Source organism: Anoplolepis gracilipes, chromosome 2 (assembly GCF_047496725.1).
Source record: "Anoplolepis gracilipes chromosome 2, ASM4749672v1, whole genome shotgun sequence".
NCBI classification, from domain to species: domain Eukaryota; kingdom Metazoa; phylum Arthropoda; class Insecta; order Hymenoptera; family Formicidae; genus Anoplolepis; species Anoplolepis gracilipes.
Window position 1 is genome coordinate 283845 of NC_132971.1, and position 26156 is coordinate 310000.

The 26156-nt window shown below is 38.9% G+C and overlaps 1 protein-coding gene across 18 annotated transcripts in view; it reads right to left on the bottom strand.

Moving 5' to 3' along the window:
• Positions 1-26156, bottom strand: part of Mamo (zinc finger protein 628-like) — a 73942-nt gene continuing 47786 nt past the window's right edge. For 17 of the 18 annotated variants that reach the window (XM_072911481.1, XM_072911488.1, XM_072911484.1 and 14 more), the window contains one exon: positions 1-2775. In XM_072911481.1, coding sequence (XP_072767582.1) covers positions 1666-2775 — 1110 coding nt within the window. In that variant the 3' untranslated portion in view covers positions 1-1665. Of the gene's footprint in view, positions 2776-25637 lie in introns of those variants that run through there. The other variant, XM_072911492.1, reaches the window with a different exon arrangement.

The window sequence follows — 26156 nt, forward strand, 5'->3', positions numbered from 1 at the left end:
CTCCCTCGTATTTGCTCCCGACAAAAAGTAGATTAATAAAATAGGCCAAAAACTTCCTAGCTTTGAAAAAGTTCACGAAAGTCGTCACGAAAAGTTGTGTTTGCGTGTGCCTCACCTTGTTTCTGACAACATAATCAAAGATGTCTGGAGTAGGTATTGCGGGACTTTAATAACTTGTCTCGGTTTCCATAGACACGAACATGCACCGTGCACGCGTATACGCCAATTGTCGAAAGTATTTTTTTTTTTTTTTTTTTTTTTTTTTTTGCGGTAAAAGGGTTCCTCGAGTCGAGGAGAATCCTGAAGGTTTTAACCCACTCTTCCAACAACTTGAGAAAATTAATCTCGGAGAGTAAGAGAGCTAAGAATACTTAATTAAAGAAATTTAATTTAGAGAATTCAAAATAAAAATTTAATTCAGTATTTTCTTTTCTTCGATTCCCTCGAAATTAATCTGTCCGCGAGTTCTCGAGGAACCAGTGACTTCATTATTAGTTGAATCTCTCAACTAATTATACAGAGTCGAAGTGAAAATCATCCGTGTAAAAGTGAAAAAGATCCGTCGACGTGTTCGCGTTTGCACGGAGCTCGCGTAGAGAGAAATTATCGTTATCGCACACGCGGCATTATCATCGAATTATATTACATATCGAGTACACACCGAGTATATCGAGATTAAGCTATTACATTATAAATATATCACTTTGTCGATGGAGAGCACGAAGACGAAAAAGACAACAAAAGGAAGCCTTTGACCGTCGGCTTTCGCCCGCCGCGTCGTTGCGTTCTTTGGTTTTTTCTTTTTCTTCTTTTGGTTTCTCATATTCCTTATCACAAGTTAGTCTCACTGTCGTATATTCCAGAAACGTATATTCATCGTCAAACGTACCGCTGGTGAGTCGCGCTTAATCGCGTTGTTTAACATTGTTTCTATTCTCTCCTAATTGACGCGTCTTGTTGGGCTGGTGGTTATGTAAGATGGATGGACCGTGTTTCTTTCTCTCTCATTTGCCTCTAAATATTCTAATATAATTCCTCTCGCAATAAGAATCCTTAGTGATTTCATCCGACGCTCCGTACTCTTCGCGAGCGGCACAATTTTCGCTCGGCAACGGTTAGGTTGAGCCGTTTCTGGACCTCACCGTCGCGGACTGAGACTCGAGGGATAATCTCGCAATAATATCAACAATCAAATACTCGTAGATTTGAATTTTAATGTGCGTTATCGAAGCGTCTCTTCGTTGATTAAACGAGACAACGTCAAAGATTATTGCCGCTACCATTTTACAGGTAGCTTTCCTCTAATCGGAGAAGAAGTAAACGCGACAGACACGCGAGTTTCTATCTTTCAAATACCATTATTAGAGAAAAAGTTATTACAGTTGAGCGCGTTAAATTGACTCGATATATATATATATATATATATATATATTTATTTATTTATTATCCGCTTGCCGCTCGACGCACCTTGCACAAATGAGCGCACCTGTAAATGTAAATGTAAATGTCGTCGAATTTCGCTTACGTAATATTATTATATTTGTGTTGAATTTTGTAATTTTCTAATATTAACCCTCGAGAGTCGCCCCGGAGAGAAAGAAGAACATTGCTCGCTGCTCGGCTTCGAGGACACCGAGATGACTAGTAAGCCGAGCTGCGATCGCGTTAGCGCTGATGGATGTGCGTAGTGAGGTGCTTGGAGAGATAGTCAGCCCGGGCGAAGCATTTGCCGCACATCTCACAGTGATACGGCCGTTCGCCGGTGTGGATGCGCAGGTGCCTCGTCAAATCGCTCTTGCCACCGAAGGCACGGCCGCAAAACAGGCAGACGAATGGCCGCTCGCCGGTGTGCTTGCGCACGTGTAGCTTCAGATTTTCCTTCGACCTCACGCATTTGCCGCAGAATGGGCAGGCGAAACGACGCTCGCGCCGATCGGCCTCGCGGGTGCCGCTACGAGCTAGACTGATGATCGCCGCCTCGTTGGGCTCGTGGGACCGATCGTCATCCACGGCGTTGTCGTCGACGTCGCCGACCTCGCCACTGGTACCACCGCCGCCACCGCCGCCGCCACCGCCACCGCCGCTACCACCTCCTCCAGCGGTCCCACGCGTAGCCGCGGTGGTCGTCTCCGTTATCTGCACCTCCACCGCATCGCCAGGATTCTCCTGGACGCTCGCCGTCTCCGAGACGCTGGTCTCGTCGCCGCGGCCGCTTTCGGAAAACACGCCGCGCATCTCCTCGACGTCACCTGGATTCGTGGTGTCGCTGCCCGTCTCCACTTGGGACGGCTCGCCGGTGCTGGATACCTGGTCGCTACGCTCGGCCGGCGCCGAGACGACCAAGACGGAGCTGCTCTGTGATTCGGGCGCGCGCTGCAACCGCTCGAGGGCGTGATTGAGACGGTGCTTCTTAAAGGATTTTAGATACCTGAACTGCATGCCGCACACGTCGCAGGTAAACAGCTTGTCGGCCGGTAGCCGCGCGCGATGATTTTGCTCGCGGTGCTTGACGTAGGCGGATCGGTAGCGGTAACGCTGGCCGCACTGCTCGCACGTGAACGGCTTGTCGTCGCTGGTCTGGCCGGCGTGCTGCAGCAACGCGTGACGCTCCAGCAGCCACGGCGACGGGAATGTCGCCAGGCAGACGCCGCAGCGACGCGCCAGTCCAGCTAGGCCGGTGAAGCTGCTGAGGATGCTGCCGCCGCCGCTGCCACCGCTCGTCCGCTCCACCAGCGCACCCCATCCGCCCGCTTCCAATCCAAGGGCGAGCGAAACCTGCAACAGGGAACGTCAATTACGTCGTGTGATGCGCGACGGACCGACGGACCGACGGACCGATTGCCATCCTTCGTGTGATGCGCTGCTGCACGGATGCTTTTGTCATGTGTCAAATGTTTAGACGTTTATAATCTTGAAATTTCAACGTCGAAATAATAATTCCATAAAGCACATTGATTGATTTCATGGAATAAAATCAAATCGTAATAGGATAAAAAGATGAAATTTCTAATTTATCCAAATAAAATATATGGAAATTAATTAAGCTTGAAATAATTTGAATAATTCGGATTAGGGAGATTGCGAATTTTTCGCAATCGAGAACGTCGTCGTAAAATTTGATTAATTTGATTAATTTGAAAAGGATTTTTTGGTCTGATTTTTCGAAAAAAAATGTCTCTTCGAATACAGCTGGATGACGCGCCGCAGCAGGGGATATCTCGGCAATTGTTTCACGCTCGAATAGAAGATTATGAACTATGCACTTACCCTTTGTAGCGCATGAACGTAGCTTGCGATAGCGATAAACAATCCCTATGGCATAATGTCGCGCTCTGGGTTTTACGCGAGATTGGATATACACGGGCGCGGGCGGGAATTAGCGGTGGTACGTGTAAAGATAGGCGTAAGGATACAATATACGTTATATATATGGTACGCATGTGACGTATTGTTAACACAAACAGTTTGCAGCTTTTATTTCACAAATTGTTAATTTACAACTATGATATGCATTCGTTCGTCTAAGAACCGAAACAAATCAGTTTTTATTCTTTTTTTACTTTTTCTTTTTTTACGCCAAGCCAAATCAGTTGTGGCTATTCCGCAATGATTCCGGAATGTTTAGAACGCGTTATCGATGTTGGTGGAGCTTTTACGGACAAGAATGGGCTTTCCTTCATCAACTTCTCTCTCTCTCGCGAGATATCGAATTTTGCTGATTTTGTCGAAATGTCCGATTCTCGATACAGCTGAAATGTATACGTGTACACAAACGTTCGCGCATGTATGTATATATATAAACTCTCCTTCTCTTCTCTTCTCTGTATTAAATCGAGATACATAGTCGGCTCATAAATTCTGGACGCATTCGCACGCGGTTGTGATTGAATCAATTGCGATCTCTCAGAGCTTTAGTTCACAATTTCATTGTATTAAAAAATCCCGGATTAAAAAAATTTTAAACTAGACCAACCAACAACGATCTGAAACACGCAGCGCAGATCGAAACGTATCGGATGGACGGATATGCTTTTAGATTCGTCGTTTAGTTATCTTTTTTTTTACAATCAGTCACATCCATCTTACACGTCTCGCTGTTCTAGTGAACGCTCTTCTTGTGCATCTCGCCAATTGAATATAACGACACGCTGGAGTACAATGAATTCGGGGACATGATTTTTAACAATATATTTCCCTTTCATTTCCACTGATTGAGTCGTTGGCGATGAAGACAAACGAGATTAGAGTCTGTTTATGATTTTTTTTTTTTTTTTCAATGTACTTATAATTATTTTCATGCTTATTTTCATGGAGATAAAGTATATATAAGTTAAAGCAAGTACTTTAAGATATAAAATCTTTTTCAAATAATAATTTACCTTTTTAATCGTCGCAGAGGACAGAAAATAATTAATAGAAATTTTAATTATAGTTAAAATTGTATAAAGTTCTAATTAAAGTAAACTTTATAAATTATGCACACATTACACATCATATACTGGGTCTGAATCTTTCGTTTGTAAACGCAATACATAATTTAAATGATGCAGAAACGAAATTGTGAAATTATTTTGCTAAAATAAAAGTCTACTCGCGATGTGGACAGACTCTGACTCGATCGCTTCTCAATCATGTAGCAAGTTGAGACAGATTAGTCGCTTTGATCTTTGATGTCGTATACGGCTCGTGGAAATTGAACTAGGATGTCCAAAAATGAGACTTATCGGTTAGCTGGTCTGCCGGTCGGTGGTTTCTTTTTTTATTCCACCGCAGCGAAGATCGCGCTTCGATAACTCACATACGTGTCCTATCGCAGTCCATAATATCTAAGATCAGCAAGGTCGCACTCAGGAGTTCCGAGTATCACGCGATATCATGTACATACAAGGTGTTTGAAAAGTAGTGAAGCGAAAAAGCGCAGTCGAATGAAATTTTTCCGTATGACAGATAATTGAAGAGAATCGTAATGAGAGTTTTTGATAAGAATTTTTTTTTCGCTGGAAAAGAAAAAATTTGAACTTTACTTTATCTCCTATACGTGTGTAAAAGCAATTAACATTTTTAATTAATGCGATAATGTTAGCGACAAAAAAAATATTTAATTTGCAATATGCTGAAATTGCGCATCTGTTTTCTTTTTTTTATTGTCATTTCCGAATATATAATTAAAATGATTTCAAAATAAATACGCACAATCATGAGGATAATCTACATTTATATCAAAATGAAAAAAAAATAGCTAATCCAATTTGGCATAAAGTTGCAAATAATTGCTCGATTTGCTATATACATAGTTAACAAACGGCACGTCGTGTAGTTTCTAAACGTTTTATGCCAATATTTTTAATTTAAAAGTTTCGTTTCCTCTACTCGCTTTTTCTCTTTTCAAGCTACGTGATCTTTAATTTTTTTTTTTTTTTTTGTGAAACATAATTCATCGTTGTAGAAACTTGGTGATCTCTAGAGTGCGACCAAGAGAATCTCGAAACAAACGATCGAGGCATTAACGACTGATTGCGTTGTCTTTGTGAAAAAAATGAAAATTTTCAATTAAATTAAAGATTTCCAAACGTAAAGAAAAAAAAAATTATTAATGATGTTGCTGATTACGTATATATAAGCATCGAGATATTCTGACTGAAGACTTCTATTTCTATTTTGAGCTATGTAAAAAAACGCGATTTATATTGCTCTTAATTTCCCGCGATGTCTCTCGGTGCATCTCGGAGTATCGAGCGCGCGTTACCGAATGCATCGCGGGGAGATCGTAACGGCACGATTGGCGTTTGCGTTCCGTTTATAGCTCTCCTCCTGTATCCGCTCTCGCAAAGTCCGATAATCGAATTACTAACGCCGCGAGATAGTTTCAAGAGTCCCGCTCGCGCAAACAAACATTTTCTCGCCAGTGTTCAAATTCCATCTCTCGTTCGTTTCAAGAATACAACGTCCTTTTTTTTTTTCTTTTTTTTTTTTATCGGCAAACTATGTGCGTACACTGCACACATTTCTTCCTGTCTTTCAAATTCCTCTTTTCTCTCTCTCTCTCTCGCTCTCTCTCTCTCTCTCTCTCTCTCTCTCTCTCTCTCTCTCACACACACACACACGCACATACACGCACATACACACGCGCACACACCAACACATACACACTTGCGCTCTCCCTTTTTCCCTTCAATATTCGATAATCAAGCGAATGGGCGTGGGTGCTTGGTGTCGAGATGTGCTAAGGTGGAATGGCATGTGGGCATCGGTTCTTTAAAACTCGGATTACATTGTGTTGTTACGCTTTAACAGCCACATTATTAAATCCTGGGAAAGCAAAATCTAAGATCTGGTTGGCACAAAACGAAACGAGTAGTGGTTGCCGCGGTACCGGCCGCGTCGCGTCGCGTCGCGTCGTAGCGGACGGACGGCGCGGACGCCGCAACGAGTCGTTACAAGTATGAAAAATATTCCGGTAACACCGTTTAAAAAAGTTATTGCATCTGGGTAACACCTATGTTGTATAGGTACGTTTCTCTCTTGTATCGTATATTATACAAATATTGTTGTAAGTCGGTAGTACAAACGTTACTGTAGAAAACATAACAATTCGTATGTCTCTCGTATCGTTATACGGAAAGCTTAGTTAAGTGTTATACAATCTGTTAGTACTATATGCGAGATTTCGATCTACAGGGTGACTCTGAAAATATTGAACACTGCGTTGTCTTCGCGTGTGTATTTTCCTCCGTGTACGAGTATATACGCGCGCGCTCTCTCTCTCTCACACACTCTCTCTTTCTCTCTCTTTCTCTCTCTCTCTCTCTCTCTCTCTCTCTCTCTCACACACACACACACACACTCTCTCTCTCTCTCTCTCTTTCTCTCTCTTGTGCTCTACTTTATTCTCTTTCTCACTTGATTACCGGAGAATTCAGAAAAAGAATATATATATATATATATATATATGTATATATATAAAATTCGATCATGCTGCAATCGAGCCTCAACGGACGGACGGACGTTTATTTTCGTCAGCGTTTCGGAAAACGTCATGATATTTAGTTGTAAAACCGGAAGAAAGTACGCGTATTCACATTGTAAGTAACATTCGTCATTGCAAATTGCATATTAAGACATGGGTGTAAAAAGTTTATTAGATTTAATAGATTATAATAATTTAACTTCTTCAGGGACGACGGATTTATAAAAGTTGGAAAAACTTATTCTTTTCTCAATTTTATTTATTCAAAATATATTTTTAATTATTAAAAAAATTACTTTGTAAGTACTAGGAAAAAAATTAACAATATTTTGAAAAACAACGTATACATATATGTATAACCACTGTGCGTTAAGATGAACCATTTTTGAAATGATTTCATAAACTAAAAAAAACTAAACACATAATGTGTCAATAAAATCCCTGAAGAGGTTAAAGGATTAATCATAAGCTCTTTTCCCTTGTGTTTTTTTCCATTTGTAACGTTCATTGTTCTTTTTTTTATAAACTTTTAAAATACATACGCTGGCAAAAAAAACGGACGCGGAAATGGTGGAAATGTGCATTCGTGGATCTCAAACGATGTGCTTACTAAGTATCGCGGTTATACAATGTTACTTCGCAGGACAATGACAGAAATGTATGTGTCTTGAGTGCGAAATGTGCAACGAGTGCACAATACGATCGACGTCCGACAATGCTGAAAATTCTCGGTACTCTTAGCTTTCATTATATATATTCTTTAGCGCACAAGAGTATTTCGTCGACAATGGTATGTCTTAAAACTCTGTGCGAAAGCTCCGTTGTGTGCTTCTCTATGTAAAATAACTTTAGAAAAAACATATATTTTTCGAACATTATATTTATATATTTTCTCTCTCTCCTACTTTAAATTTATATATTCTTCAGTGCGTTAAATTATTTCCCAACATATATGTTTTGCGTGTAAAGGATATTCTTATATTGCGCAGATTAAGCGTTTCATATAATTTCGGCATCAGCCGATTCCGATCTCATAATCTTTTCCGACAAGATCGAACGTGATCTTCGAAACTATCTTCAAGATATCAAATTTTTTTGCCATTGTTTTGCGAATACTTTTGCACACGGACGTGCAAGATGATGAAAAATATTACGCGTGCAGGCAAGATAGTAGACACGTATATACCATGGCAACACGCACGTACGTACGCACACAGGAGATGCGATAAATCGGTATTCATCAAACGCGGTTATCGAGCGCGTCGGCGAGCTGCACGCCCCGTAAGATATGACGTGTCGGGCGTACAATTTTTTTCTACGCTTTTTTTTTTTTTACATGTACGCGGTGTACTTTGAAAAGCTCGGTCCGAGAGGGAGAAAGAACGGCTCGACAAGGCTGAGCGTCGAGATGCCGGGGGTGGGGGGGGGGTTGGGAAGGGAAGAACGCGGGGGTAGCGACAGAGTGCGAGAAAGAAAGAGAGAGAAAGAGAGAGGCCGTGATCCTGCGCGACGACCTTATTGGCGGAATTCCCGCGGAAGAGATCCCATTAATAACGGAGCGACAAGCAGGCACGTATCCGCGGACCGTCGCACGGACGCGCGGGGAAGGCGAGGGGGAGGGGAAGGGAGGGGGGAGGCGAAGGGAGCGCGAGGGAGATGCGCGTGCTTCACGAGTCGGTATACATCGCGCTCTGCATCTCACCCCGCGCGTTGTGCACACACGCGCGTCTCTGTCTCTATCTCGTAGATGTGGGACACACGTGCGCGCGAATGTGAACCCGCGACGGCGACGGCGACGGCGACGGCGACGACGACGACGACGACGACGACGTCGAGCGACGACGACGACGACGACGACGACGTCGACGCGAGCAAGGCTGTCTGGTCTTCGCATTACGAAAGAAAAATTGTGAGCTTCGAAAAAAAAAAAAAAAAAAAAAAAAAAAGAAAAAAATATATAGTCGCAGGATGATTAAATCAATCAATGTAATTCTACGTTCATATTCAATTCGATAATATTAACAGTTTTATGTCAAAAATATTAACGGTATATTATATATTAACGATAGCATTAAAAACGCGTCGTAATTTTTTTAATGTAATATAAACTGTCATGAAACAATGTTTTCAAGGTTTAACTTCTTTTTTCTTCAGCAGTTTAAATTGTCCATTATAAGATGGTCAACAGTATTAACGATGTTTAAAGTGTTGATAATGGCTAGTTGATCGTAGCAATTTTTTTTAACGCAATATATAACTTTTATTCTCTCATGTCTACTTTTAGCAGCAAATGATATTCGAGATTTAATAATTTTCTTATTCGTCAATTTAAATCATCGTGATTACCATACAATCAATATTCGAGAATATTATATACTAAGAATCATTAATCATATATTAATCGTATATAATTGGCGTTTGAAAAAAACGCGACAAACTAAACTCTTTTCTGTTTAATCTTTTTTCTCTTTAATCCCTATTCAAGAAACAAATTAGTCTAATCAAGATATAATTGGACAATTTTTTTTTTTTTTTTTTTATATAAACAATTAAACATTTTTTAAGATTTATCTTCTACAAGTTTAATAATCTATTCACAACTCTAAAATAGAATTTAGTATAAAATTGGTTTTTAATTTAAAATAAAATTGGTTTTTAATTCTTTTGATTGATAGATTGATTCTCAGCGTATCGCGTTAACATAAAATCATTTCAATTTTCAATCGAAAGCGTATGTCTTCTATCTAGATTCTGTCAAAATATAGTCATTGCCGTCATTCCTGTCATCTCGTACTAGGAACATCCAATTATTTCCTAGCGGCGTAAATTTTTTTTTTTTTTTTCAGTCGCATGCTCGCATGACACGCTCGCCGCAGGCATTCGAAAATCGGAATTGTACCGCTTGTAGAAGCAACGCGGGAACGTGTCACCGGGTGACCCGATCCGCAAACTCGCGAAACGCGCACCCCGCGCGATGCCACGAACTGGGCTAGTAGTGACAGCCGGAGCTCGCGATAGGAGTCAGACACGACTCGGCGCGGAGGTAGTAGTAGTAGTCGATCGTGTGTACCATCCATGTGTGTGCGGAGGCAGTAGGCGTAGGCTTGACGTGCTCAGACCGGGAGCTAGCACATCTGCGCGATCGGCGACACACATGCATGCATGCACACACACACACACACACGCACGCACGCACGCAATATACATTACACACGCACGTCTGTTACATACATTGAAAACGTACGGGACGACGTTTAGATACAGAACACGCGGTGCGCGCGTGTATATATATATATATATATATATATATATATACGTACGTGTCGCGTGTTGGTATCGCACGCGTAGGCGTATCTACCTACCCTACGCTTGGAATCGCGCAGGTAGGCGTGACTTGGGGCGGCGCCAGGTGAAAACAACCCCTGACCTATGTTTCCTTCCCTCTCTCGTTTACCCATTTTTGTTCTCATCCTCTCTCTCTCTCTCTCTTTTCTTATCTTTCCTTCTCTCGCGCGCTCTCGGGGGACACACGTGTCTCCGAATTTATGTATATACCGATTTTTCTCTGTCCACGTCTCACCGGTGTGCGTGTACGCTCGGCCAACTCGCGAGAGATCGAACCGCTGTAACCGTTGGTACATACTCCAGAGGCATCCCTCTTTCCTCCTCCTTACGTCCTTTTTTTCCGTTCTTTTTCTTTCTCTTTTAGTCCCGATCGTTCACGAGAGTATGCGCGCACGTGCGTGTGCAGACACGTATACTACTACAAGCTCTGCGGAGGGTATCTCTCTGTCCGCGATATCTCTCCTATTCGCTCTTTTACCGCGCTCCTCTCTCCCTCCGCTATGCATCCTCGACGCGATTAAGAGATGCACTTTGACACGTGCCTGCATCCCGCCAAGTTTTCGCCTAACGTAATTTTGCAATATTCACGAATCTGCTTGCGCAATTTCATTCAACAATTTTCTATCGTAACGATTTTGCTATCGCACATTTCGCAAGCTCATCGATCCACGAATGCTTTGATCACAGATGATTCCACACTTTTATTTCACAATTTGAAACAAAGAAAAAGTGGAATACGAAGATATTAGGTTAGAGCGAAAGAGGGATTATTTTTTTGTTTTAAATTAAGTTGAGTATTTGAACTTTTTAAAAAGGTTTGGATAATTCTTTCTTTTTTATATATTTAAACAAAAAATGTATCCTGTTAATTAAAAAAAAAAAAATTAAAAAATTCATTTTATCAACAAAAATTATTTACAAACTACATGTAAAATTTCATTTTTAACTCTTTTTTTTATTCGAGAAATACGATAAATTTTTTGTACCAACCTAATATTTTCGTTGTTCTATCACGCACACATGTTTATTGGTCTTTTATAAATATTACATTGATATGAATGCATCTTTTAATGTATTTTCGTGTCAGTCCGCGAGGATCGATTACATTCTTTCATTGAGATCTCGCGTCTTTAGAAAGAAAAATACAATTACTAAAATTTGGAGGAATATGAAAGTAACGTTATATTGAAGTGATCTATTTCGACCCAGTTCTATTTCGAGGGAAAAATTATAGCGGAGTAAATGTGGATCAACAATTATCAAAATGTTATCTCTCGTCGTTTTCACTTTGCAAAGTGATTCTGTATTCACGACCGGAAGAACGGCGTCCTTTGTAGGCGCATAACAGACTATTTCAGAACTGTTTAAAAAAAAAATATCAACGACAATTTGTCTTTTGTCGAATTTCTAACCGGATTAAAGTAACTTTGATTTTGATGATATAATGTTAGTTAACACAGCTATGGTTACCAAGCAAAATCAATGATTTAGCGAAAAATTGATCAACTTGAATCTAAATGATCTCGATGAATAACAATTATCGAATATTTGCAGTTTCCCTGCTTTTGTGGATGTAAATTTTACTACGCGTTCCACGTTATTCCAGTGTGAGTGATATTTGTGAGGATTCTACATGTAGGTGAATTTTCATCGAAAACGCGATTGTTTTACCCAGAACGACGAGTCGGGGGGATAAAAATGGCGAAAAAGCAATGCTACCCCTAATGCTAGCTCATGGATATGCGATGCGACCTTCGAAAATTGTACAAAACATGGATCACAGTAAAATAAGGGAGCACTCGTGCCCAATGTACAAACAATAAAGTATATATATATATATATATATGTATATTTATATATATATATATACATATATATATATATATATATATATATAATATAGCTCTACCTAAGAAATTTTATCAACATGTTCTCATCGCGCTCTAGATTCTTTCTTCTGCCTAATTTTTATCATAATGTCAATAATTATGATTAGGTGTCCCCGTAGTAATAATGCCTATGCATCTTTACATAATAAACTTTGTCTTAATCTCTAAATATTCATTGCCTATAGTTAATTTCAGTTTAAATTAATTCCTATTCACATATTTGTCTCTATATGCTGGTGTATACAATAACTCTATATATTTGTATCACTAGTCATATTCAATATATATATATATATATATATATATATATATATATATATATATATATATATATATATATGTTTGTGTATGTGTGGTGTATTTTGTATGCCTGTATAATATATCGTAGAATATAATATTTTTTTTCTATGTGTGTTTTATATATTTACAGAGTGTTTGCAGAGTGTTTTAGTATATTTCATTTTCTCTCACTCACTCGCTCGCTCTGGTTTTTCTCATAGTCTGATCTTTGTTTTATATATTACACATTCGCCCCTTTTCTTTTATATATATATATATATATATATATATATATATATATATATGTATTTATATATTGTGTGTGTATATATATATATATATATATATATATATATATATTTATTATATACTAAACTATTAAAATACTAGTATAAATATCTCTTGACATATATATATAATATATATTTTTTCCATATATATATATGTATTCATTTATTTAATTATTTATATATGTATAGTGTAGGAGAGAGAAAGAGAGAGTGATCGCACGTCAGAGACGCGGAAACGAATGGATGTCAGTTGAAAACGATATACATAGCATCGATTACATGCGTTTCGACATCTCCACGTGGTTACTTCTCCTCTCCTCCTTCTCCTCCTTCTCCTCCTCGCCTCTTTTTACATTTATTGCTATCGGATTCATTGCGTAGTAAGTTCTTCTGTGTGTGTGTGTGTGTGTGTGTATGTGTGTGTGTGTGATATATTCATTTTCATTGTATTCGCCTACGTTCCTTTTTTTTCTTTTTCTCCTTACTCGCTCCACGGCGCGGCGGGTTATATAGAAGAGAAGATGTTGAGCGAAGCTAGCGAATCGTCAAAATTAGCCGCTCGCGCGTGACGCGACGCAATCGCATCGTTTCACGCTTCTCTGACAAAATACGCAGCAGTTTTGAGTTTGCTTAGGTAATTAATCACGATATTAATTAGAGAGTAAGGATCCTATAAGAACAAGGGAACGCGTGAAGCACCGGACGATCCGCGGTATGTCTTTTGTGCGATCAAGCGTGTAATCTTGGAAATTTGTGAGAGAGAGGCTTAGAGGCTTAAAATTATATAATATCAGTCCGAATAACGATACCCTCATCTGCACGCTCCCTCTACAAATCTCGTTGTTAGAATATCGTTTTTTTTTTAGTCTGAAATTTCGAAACTCGCGTGTGTAACACGCGGAGTTTTCTCTCCGTATATATTCGCGACAGATCAAATGTATTGTTATCGCATATACAAGTATTCGATCGGATCAAATTTCATAAAAAACTTTAAACAACAACTTTTCACTAATTAACATGTTCTCACTAATGAATCTCTTTTTGTATCTAATAAAATTTAAATTTGCGATCTCGAAACACCAATAGAGTAGATCGTGCAGATAAATCGCGACAGTCTTTCTTGCGCGACACCGGCAACATGTAAGAAGTACCCGTGACCCCTTTTCTCCAATTCAGTCTCCTAGTAGTTAGAATCTAAAATATATATATATATATATATATATAGAGCGCATTTATGTATTAAATCTAGAATTAAAAATGTGCCAATTTTTTTCTCCCGATCGCTACACTGTATTTATATTTTGTTCGATCGCTCGATCTTCTCTTCCATGAGCAACTACTGCGACAAGCTATTTGCTGCTCGTCATCTCTCTTCTCTCAATTACGTTAATCTTAAATATTTATTACTATTGTTCTGTCTCGCGCACTTCTCTCCCCATTTTAACAGTAATAATTATCGGCTCGGGTCAAAGGTTGAGGGCGTCTTTTTCAATCTTAGGATATTACATTTCCTAAGAATCTGCATTTCGATTTTATCATTTTTTTTCCCCTGTATATTCGCCAATTAATATCTTCAAATATAATTTTTATTCTTATTAAACTGGATTGTAATTAGCGAAAATTTCATTGGGAGATTACTCGATAATCAAATCGACATAATTAGACGGATAAACATTGAGCGAAATTAAAGCAAAAACTCTCGCCGGGAATAGTTTGTAAATTTACACTTAGATGTACAAATTTATTACAGTGTTTTGTCGATATAACCGATAAAGAGAGCTCCGGGCGTCGCGTTTGCCTTTCGCATTGAATACTCGAACATCCGGTTAGCGAGATTAATCGATAATTTCAATTTTACGCGTTAAGCATAAGCTCTCATCCCCTGACCTGGTTCCAGGTTCGTGCAGACTGCCCGCTTGTCGTCGCCGTGTGAGTGCATTCGCGTAACAATACAGTCGTTTGAAACATATAAAGGAAGGCATCAACGAGTATGAGCGCCTCTATACTGACACTTGCAACTTCTTCTACATGTATTTACAAGAGCGATTACAACGCGTCTCTATATGTCTGTCTAAAAAACACGCGGTGATGTGGGAGATCATTTGTCAAACTTTTACGTCCCTCTTCCTCCCTTTCTTCCTCCCTCTCTCTCTTTCTCTCTCGGGGAGGAGGAGGGTGCGCGCGACCGCGAAAAGGTCGAATAAAAAATATCAGTTCGAAATCGCGAATCTGCGAATCGGCGAATGTGTTAACGTCTATTCCTGAGATTCAACGAATAAAGAGGAGCACCGCGTCGCGCTCCGAGTTCTCCGCGAGATTGAAGTCGCGGCGAAGTCTCGTGATGTCGCGATTCGAGACATTTCTCCCTCTCTCTCTCTCTCTCTCTCCTTCTTTCCTCCCCCCCCCCCCGCCGCTCCTTCATCGTGCAATCCGGATGAATTGCGCGAGAACGAATGAATTTAAATTAGAGAGCCGCGTCGTCAGATCCGCGGATCGGAACGTTTTCTTTTTTTTTTTTTTTTTTTTTTTTTATCATGCGTGCGCGAAACACGCGTTATTACAATAGCCTACGATTTGGTGGATGGTTCACCGTCGTTGATGCACCTTGATATGAAGTAGAAACTGATATGCGAATGTTTTCGTTCACGCACACTGTTCAATTCATCACACTGTGAAACGCACGTGCACATAGCTGTCGCGAAGGGACAGCACGAACCTTTTGCACATAGGTGAATTCGCTTGAGTCAGTCGTCGTCTCCAATGCTTTTCACACACACCGAAGATATATATATATATATCTTTTTCAACTCAATCTCAAAATCAACATTCGCGAAAACGCATGAGAAATTGAGAAATTAATAATAATAATAATAATATAAATAAGCCGATTTGTCGGAAACAATTGTACAGAAGATTATGTTCGATTTTTATTTCGATATTTTTGATTTGGAATAATCGAACGTAATGCGTATAACGTAATGCGTATTGGAGACCCACCGGCTTACGCGCTGTCCTACAGAACAGAACACGTACGCACGCACACGCGTACGTTGCGTTGACGTGCCTGCCAATAATATGCGTGTATATAGTAAGGCTATCTCGCCTACGTGTAAGTCGTATAAGTCTACACATACTGTTCGCCTATGCTTTGCGATAAAATACTATACATAGGTATATGCTTATGCCATTTATTGTGTGTGCTTTCTCTCGCATTTTCAACTCGTTAATTGTTAATGTCTACTTATATTACAATCGATTGAGTGCGCCGGCGGCTTTATCGATATCGATTTACGTTTTTTTTTTTTTTTCTTTTGTAACAATAGCCAAATGCGATCAAATTTACGTTTCGAATAAATTTTTTCGTCCATTGTATTTTCTCCGTTGATTCTCTATCAATTGGATGATCATACAGTTAGTTGCCTGCATGACAGTTGCATGTCCGTCGCTCGTCAATACGATCATGGACACATTGTGAAAAATAATACATATATATATATATATATATATGTATATATATATAGGTATATATCATAGGAACTCGATAACGCGCGTCGAGAAAGTTATACGCCGATAGCGTAAGTTTTCGGGTGTCCCTCGTAACATTTCGATATTGTGCCATATTTTGCGTGAAAAACGTTTAATTCGCCGATGGATATTACGTGCGTAATATTATGCCCGCGATGTATGTATGCGAATTCCCGGCATGAGCCGCATTCAAGCTGGAATTAATAATCGCCGATGCGTAGCAGGGATGCTCAACCGAAACGTTTTTCGAAACTTTTGGAAAGTAGAGTATAATATGTGTGTGTGTGTGTGTGTGTGTGTGTGTGTGTGTGTGTGTGTGTGTGTGTGTGTATGTGTGTGTGTGTGTGTGTGAGAGGAACTTAATAAGATAACGGCCATACATCATAATATAATTAGCGGTGACTGAGAGAGAAGAAAGAGAGAGAGAGAGAGAGAGAGAGAGAGAGAGAGAGAGAGAGAGAGAGAGAAAAAGAGTAGCACTGAATATATACTTATCGATAAGACTGGATAAGATTACGCACAAACATAAAAAGGGATAGGTATCAATGGCTAAAAGGTTTCGCATGAGGAAAAGAAAATAAAAAATATTGTGAACGGAAATTTGTATTTGAAAATAGGTATCCATATATTTTAATAATATATGCTTAAGTAAACGTAATAGTACGTACCGAATAGTTTCAATAATAATTATAATAATTAATAATAATAATAATAATAATAATAATAATAATAATTAATAATAATAATATTATATAATATATTGTATGTATGTTAGAATAACAAAATAAATCCTACATAACTTAAGTATACTGCGTAAGGGGAGATGGTGATAAAAATTAATAGTACAATTAAAAGAGAAACAAAGCACCGTCATCACATCGGGGCGGCGTTCGAATTCGGAGCAAATTCGCGTGCCCCTAAGGAACTTTAGTCCGGAAACAATACAGCGACACACGGCTTGGCGTAATAAGTACCTAAATAATTATTGTACATCTGACATGTTTTTTTTTTTTGCTGCCGGTTTATTTCCTTACACGCGCTTCGCGCCATTCGTACTCTGCGCGAATCTACGCACGCATTCACGCATGCACGCACTCACTCACTCATCACGCATTCATACGCACGTTACATCCAATCGGTACGATAATTACCCTAATATCTTATATTTTTTTTTTTTTTTTTTATTAAAACTGCTTGCCAATTGCATATATTGCGTCGTGCCTGTAAAAACGGTATTTATATATACATGTATGTATATATTATATAAATTAACGACGGATAAAATATTGTATACCCTCGGAACAACCTCGACAGGATTACTTAACTCTTTGTAACTCTTTTAATACTGTCAACGTGTGTATTTTCTACTAAATGAGAAAAGAGATAAAAGGAATACATCTCTCGCGCGGGAAATTGATCGAAACTATATCAACGGCTTCTAAAATAGAAACATCGAGCATTTTATTATGTCTACATTCGTGCGTTAGCTGCTGGAATCTTCACACTCGATTATTGCCCGTGCGTCCTCTATCTTTTATTGCTAATCGTATTTAGAACACTATCGCTTCGTCCAAATGTTATGTAACGAAGAACGATCTCGCCATTCTCTATAAATACGTTATGCTATCGTTGCAAATATAATAAATATTATGCATAAGCAGTATTATGCTTTTAATGTCGAAATGTATTGGGTTCTGTTTTAAATACTTTTGAAGAATTTTATCAAGTTACTCACTTATAATTAATATATACATATTTTTCTGACTTCTGACATTTGAGAATTTTAAAATTCGATTTTAAAAGAATTTACAATTATGGAATTAATAGGATTAATGTACACTACATATCTGTGTAAACTTTAAAATGAAAAACTATTTATTCTTATCTGTCATATAAGACATATTTTTGTGACAGTGCATTAAAAATTGATGTATAATTTTTCTTGTATGCAATTAAATTAAATCAAATCAAGTTGTACGACAAACATGTTTTTTTCGTCTTAACTCTCGTGACTCTTGGACTTTGCCGTAAGATTTTCGAACGATAATGCATCTAACAATTTTTTTCCCTTCCATTATTATCGATCATATTTCAATCTCTTGTCTCTATTCTCAGCTTCACACTCCAGATACGAGTAGCAAGAAAGAAACAGGCGCGAAGAATGATTGGAAAAAAAAAAAAAAAAAAGATGATCGCGATATGGAAATGAATCCATCGTGTCGCGGAATTCGCACATCGATCCATGTGCCTATTTTATCGCGTTTGATGACGCGAAAGAGAGGGCGAGAAAGTCTACTTGTCAATAAATCTGCCCTTCCCTGCGCAGGAACTCTAACTAGAGGAATTAGTCTATTACTCGATATGTGTGTATGTATTGCATCATGACACCTGGCAAGAAAATAAATCGCGCAATCTTCGTATTTACAGATGCTTCTCTATGTCGTTATCGCACCGCTCTACTCAAGATGCACGAGACGCAAGAAGGTGTAACAGAATGAAGTATATGTATAAGATATACCTACTTAATCAGTGCGACAAGTTTAAAATTGTGTGACATTCGTTCGCACTTTCCTTGTATTATTTTTTTCTTACGACATTTTTATTACACCTGTGTGTAATAACATAATTTACACAATGATTAAAACTTGTCGCGTGCGTGTTTATCTATTTTCATTATATACTCTTTATCTAATTTTTTTTTATATAACTTGTTTTTTTTTGTATATAAAATTGAAATTCGTCGTCGTTATGTGACGTAAAATATTGTTATATTTATAAATAAAATCAATGATTTTAAAGGTAAATTAATCACGCTTGTGATTCGACGAGAGGTCTTGAATCTTTTGGAACACGTAATAAATTAGACATTTCATATACGCTCCGTCCTGTTACGTTCGTACATCCGTGATTCTGTCAGCAGACTTTTCGCCAAACATACTGACGCGCGGGATTAGCGCGAAAACTTAAAAAGAGAGAATTATTACGCTCTATATTTATCAACGAAAAATCTCACAACGCACGCGGACGGAAGTGGGTACCGGCGGAAACGCAATCGATCGAGCTCCACGGATTACTCCAAGAAATATTTACGCTCAAGACTGGCCTGCATCAGGTTTTCGGATATCTTGACAAAATTGTTCTTATCTCATCGTAGTTTCGCTTTACGCGGCGCATTACAGCAACATATCGTTATTATTACGACATTACGTTATTTTTCACGTTTTCTAAGTACAAGTTACAAACTATGCCTAGACTATGTACAATTGAATTAGAATGGGTTTTTAGGAACTTTAGAGAACAGAAACTTACACACAAAAGTTACTACGAAACTAACAATAAGCTAGGACCCTTGACGACGGCGGGAATAGGGGGATCAAAAGCGTGCATTTTTTTTTTTTTTTTTTAGAAACTTCCAAAAATTTAATCTAAAAATTATCTCTAATTGTCCTCTAATTTTCGGCTCACCGATGGTAATAAATAAGTGAAAATAAATTAAAAGCAATCCCTAAAACAGGCGACAGGAGCTTTGTACGATCTTAAACGATCCCTTCAGTATTTTTGGCTAAAGTCGCTCTTAAACGGAACGAAAGCCTAAAAGTGTGTATGTGTGTACACAACGAATACTTGTGGAATATATATATATATATATATATATATATATATATATATATATACATAATATAAATTCTCCCTATGTATAATACAGTCCGACGTACAATAATATACGAGACACGTGCAGTTTCTCGCAAAGATCCACGGCGAGGAGATGAGATCGAATAGGAATTCGGCAATAGGAAGGAGGCAGAGGAGCGAGTCAGAAGGATGACAGGTGTTAAACAAAATGTAAGAAGACACATTACAGACTTCTTTTGTCGTCGCAAAAATAATTAACTCACAGTCGATACATAACGGATGCATCAGTGACGACTTTGATCTTTGTTAAGCAAATATTGTTAACAATTTAATTTCTTTGCTATAAATAAAAATATTATTTTGTCATATCATTTATATAATATCGTACCTCTAGTTTCGCGAAAGGAAAAAAATATACCTGTACAACTATTATCTTACATAAGGATGAGGAAAGATCATTCACTGGCGCATATATCGCGCACAAAATATTTGCAATTTATGAGACATGGGGTGTCTTGGAACGAATTTCACAAAGTGAAAAAAAAATTCCTTTTGAAATAAAAGACATAGCCACTATGAGGCTAAATGTCAAATCTCGCTCTCCTTCTCTCTTTTCTTTCTCTCTCTCTCTCTCTCTCTCTCTCTCTCTCTCTCTCTCTCTCCGTCTCTTTTACTTTCTTTCTCCAACTTGCGCGTACATGAACGTCGGATAACTTAAAACCTAAATTAATTGGAACTTTGCTGATTGTACCTTACGCCAGCGATGCACGTCGCGTCGTGCCGCTCATTAATTCTCCTCTCGATTGCACTTAACGGCGAGATCGCCCATCTGTATCTTACGTTCTGTGTTCGCGGCGCGAATAATTGCAACTATATACATGCACTTCCGCGACGCGTAGTAACGACGTATCTTCGGCGTGAACGGGACATGTCGTAAATTCGACGACGGGCAAACTATGCGATCGTCAAAGAAAGCTCGCGAGTTAGATTAACGTGATAAAAACAGGCGAGGCGAGGCGAGGCGAGGCGAGGCGAGGCGAGGCGAGGCGAGGCGAGGCGAGACGAGGTGAGGCGAGGTGAGACGAGACGACAGCCCGATTCCATCCGACACGAAGAACGAAATCATGTCCGACGTTGAGAAATGCTGTTACCAGCATCGTAAAGTAGGTCGCGCCCGAATTTCCGCTCGGTCGTCCTCTATCGTTCTTCGTTTCGCGAATGCAGTCACGTGTGATAATAATCTTGTTTGTGTCAAGACAAAAAAAAAAAAAAAAAAAAAAAAGTAAACATTCTCATCGCATAAATACTCCCATAAAATGTTTCCCTTCAATTTATTCTTTGGGTTTAATTTTAGACAAGAGGGCGAATTAAAATGACACAAGTACTGTTTGAGCGTCACTGCCCAATTTATGATTTATCTGTCGTGATGTGTGCGCGCGCGCGCGTGACATGCACGTATATATGCACGTTCGTAAATGATGCGATAACGCAGGGCGGTATCCGACGCACATTATGCAGTTCTCCGCGTTCATTATATTTTTACGATTACAAGGTTATACCCGGCGCGGAATCCTCCGATTGGCATCAGCGTTTTCCTTGTCGATCGATTCGACGGACTCGAGCGGATAACAGACGCGACGCGAAAAGACTCGTCGTCGACGATAAGTCTTGACGGAAAAAAAAACTCCTCGGCTGTTTACCACAATCGGGACGATAAAAAGTGCGTAGCTTCGCGCGATTTACGCGGAAAATTAACGCGTATAAACTCACGAAGAGTTGCGACCGAAACCGCGATATGAATTTCAAACAGCTGTGATTCATATACTAGTTTTTCCTCTCGTCTTTCCTTTTTTTTTTTTTTTTTTTTTTTTGCAATACTACATCCCCGACACGATTATATGCAAATTGGAGACGGTATATTGTCACAAACTAATATTTTACATGATATTATTGTCGACGAGAGTATCAAGATAGAGCAAATAGAAAGTAAAAAAAAAAGAGGACGTAAATGAGCGCGTTCGGAGATAAAAAGCAATCGTTTTAAGAGACAACAACGCACAAATATACTAAATATCGATTTGTCTTTTAATCTCTGCCGCGCGTGCAATTTATTTATTTTTTATTTTTGCTAAATAAAATTTTCACATTTTTCCTTGTTTACGCGTAATGTGAAAATTTATTGATTCGAATAATTCTGATTTTATTGCCGTTCTTTATCGCTCGGTATTTATAAGCAAAAGTTTGATATTATATTTCTCTTTAGATTCAATTTATATTTATATTACAAAATATAATTAAATAACTAAATAAGTTTAATAGATGTGTGAATGTAGAATATCTAGAATAATATCTAGATGTGAAAAGAATGTGACGCGCGGCGATAGACATTTTTGAGCTTTGAGTATAGAATTTAGTAGACAAGAGAAAGAGCCGAATGTTTAATTTTGCGATATCATTATTTTAATACCGCGCGGACGGATGGTCGGACGGACGCGTCCGCTGTGTAACGCCGCGCAAGTTTAATTAATCGTATTCTAGAATTTATAACCCGCTGACAACATTTTTGATGCGGTATTTGGAAACTTTATGATCCATTTGCCAAACGCCAACTCTCTAATCAGACTCGTTCAGAAATCGCGCGGCAGAACTCTCATTTCAGTGTACCCTCACGGTCGCCAGTCATTAACGGCACCGTCACGCGTAAATATTAATTAAAATCCCGTTTCAAAGTAATACCGATATGTCGGACGAATATTCTAATTAAAAGTACGTGAATCGGGATCGGTGGTACGGTATATGGTAGAACAAAATTCTCGTCCTTCTGTCCGTCAAAATGGATTGATCCGCGCGATATAGAAGCGCGCAATACTTTGAACGTTATACTTTTTTCTTTTTATACGGGTGTAGTAAAATAAATCATGCTTCTGTTCAATTTCAAATCAAAAGTCAAAGATTTATGTCATTTTGTACAACAGAATAAAATTTCTCTCTTTCTAGACGATTAGTATTCCATTTTATTTCGAATAATCTTTGGTTCGCGCGTGTCTACGTCTGCCAAGTATCGTGTGCTGTGCGTTTAAAGTTTAAAGGATTGAATTAAGTAAAGCGGAGATTAGATAGAAAAACAAAATGTGCAATATTTTCCTAAAGCAAACACAATTTCTAATAACTCGAAACATTAAGTTTAACGCCGCTCGAGAGATCACAATTAAAATCACACGTTGAAGAATCCTCGTTCTCGAATCGAACGTCGCGAAGAAGAGAATTTTATATCGCGACGATTAAAACTAAAAGATAGCGATGGAATGTAAGACGATACGTGACAAGTGCATTGCGTGTTAATAAAGTCGTGGTTCGTGAAATATCACAGAAGCCGCACAGGAGTCACAATCATCGATCGAGACGTAGACGCGTCGACTTTCTTCGAAACGAAAAGAGAAGCACGTGATACTCACGAATTGGCTAAAAGAACATACGATAAGACGTCGAGAACAATTCGTATAATCATCACAGCTCTAAATAAAATCACTTAACTGCCCATTGCGTAACCTACTACTAACCCTAGAATACTAACGGTAAATAAAATATGCGTCATCAAACTATAATGTATTAAATTAAGAATATGTGTGTGTGTGTGTGTGGTGTAATAAATTTAAATTCTTTTATATATCCCAGAATATTATTATCGAAGAGAGTTAAAAGTATTAAAATTAATTTATTATTTCCAAAATTATCCTAGTGTAAAATTGACTTAAAAAAACAAGCTTTAAAATAATATTTCTCTAAGATATAGATTCGTGTCCTTTAAAAATGTGAGAGTTAGCATTCTAGGGTGAATTTTTAAGAGATTATCTATTGGCGACGAGTTGGGATCGAAATTGGTTAGTATCGGCTATGCGATACCTCCCTATTCTCCGCGAGGCGATTCCTTCCCGATGCCGTTTTGCAGGCCTCCGTGCACGGAATGCGATGAATATTTCAGAGATCGATCGACCTGGAGCGACTCGACTCGCTCGACGGGAGGGGGAGGGGGAGGGGGAGGGGGAGGGGGAGGCCCTTGCGAGGAGAACGACGGAAAGTAAGTGGCTGCTAAATATACAATGCGCTCATCGAATCGCTTAAAAGGAAGAAACGGGAAAAGAGCTCGTCGTTGCGTTTCGTTCGCATGTAATCGCCTGCGACCACGATAATATGTTTATCGCTTTCGCGGATCCGCGAAGACGCGCGCCTGTTTTTCGTCCTCGCGCGTGTCGCGCCGAATTAAATTACCACATGAGGAAATCAAGTGGGAGTTACATTTGTATCTTCGCCTTTGAGGAATCGGACCGGCCGGCTGTCGACGATAATTTTCGGAATAAAGCCTAGCGGCTTAGTCTGCTCACACAGGCCACCATTTGCATTACGCGCTAATTATCTTACCTTATCTAATAGGAAAACAAAAGTATGTATATCTCGAATACTGGTTCTCGCTATCACTCGAACGTTAAGGTCATCGGTGGTATATAACGCGGAAAATTCGCAGGATGTACACTGTAACAGACATGCGAGATGAGATTTACAGATAAAAATCCAATTATTCCTTGGCGGAAAATTTTTGTGTTATATTATTTCACTATATCTATTATTTTTTATATATTATTAAGTTATAAATAATTAAAGTAGTGAAGGAAAAATTTCTCCAAGTTAATAATTAAAAAAATTTTCTCTCGACTATCGAGATATTTTCTAACTAAAATTTTTAAAAATTACGAAAAAGCTCAAAGACTATTTTCATACTGTGCAGCAGAAAAATGTACGAAAAACTATTATCTCAAACATTCTGTCAACCCGATCTTTGTTGCGAATATTTGCACATATATATACGACACGACGCCACGTTTGATTCATTCATGTTTGATTTCGAGGCATTAATCTGCGATTAATGATCGATATTTTGTTCGTTATTGAATGATGAATCGTAACTGTGGAAATGACAGCCACGTGGGGAGACCTCGTGTCTTCAAAAGTACGTACGTCCGAGTGACTCTTTCGAGGGCTATAAATAAATAAAGATGAATTCGCGAATATGGAATAAAAGACGGTATCACACGGAAACCGAGTCGCTATTAAACTATCTAACTATCTTACATACTTAAGAATGTTAAATAAGAATTATACTATATATGAATAAAAAAAAGTAACATAGAATGGTGTGTCGCGTAGTCAGGTATTGCACTGTCTCAATGGCCACCGCGTCATCGCGTATTCCTTGCAACTCTTTTGATCTGTTTGTGAAAAAGTTGCGCCGCGAAAACGTATCCAAGAATCCCTTCGCGTTGCTCGCGAGAATCACGGGCTCGATTTTTTTCCAATCCCTTTGTAGCCACCTATCCGCGTACTAGGGCGTCTCTAGGGGATGAAAAACTCCCCGAGACTGCATTTTACCGCGAAATGCATTTCGCGAGTTTGTCGGATCGATGCACGAGAAACGAGAGACGAAATCGATCGATGTTTTCGATGCGATGTACATCGCTCGTACGTCAAACGCGTATGTACATACATACATGATTCGTTGACTCGCGACAACGAAAACGCGAAAAAAGATGATGTTGATTTGGGAAAAAAAAAAAAAAAAAAAAAAAAAAATGAACGAAAGTCAATCGAAGAAGCCACTAATGCCAGCGCACTCGTAACAAATTCTCTCTCTCTCTCTCTCTTTCTCTCTCTCTCTCTCTCTCTCTCTCTCTCTCTCTCTCTCTCTCTCTCTCTCTCTCTCTCTCTTTCTCTCTGAATTTTTTCCTATTATAAATTTATAACTGCGTGTCCACACCAAATCGAATTGCACCGCGTAGAATTTCGCTAAGTGGACGTTTCCTGCTTACTCCTCTTTTCCTCTATCCCCACCCTCCCTCGCACGCGCGTTCTCAACATTCCCAACCTCCCCTTGTCAACTGTATAAAATATTCTCAATCGTATCAACAACAGTCGCATCGTACATCGTACAACGTTAGTACATTATTACAATAGTTTATAGTTAATCGTAATCAATATAATATTCACAGCATTTTATCAAAATCTCTTAAAAGCACCAACCGTGGCGGCTCAAACTCTCTTCTTTCCCCCTTCTCGTCCACTCCCCGTTTATTCTTTTATTCAATGGGATTCGCTTTGTCCGTTTCCCCTCTTCTCTTTTTTTTTTAACGAACCTCATCTCGCTCGTTTGTGTGTGTGAGTGTGTGTGTATGTGTG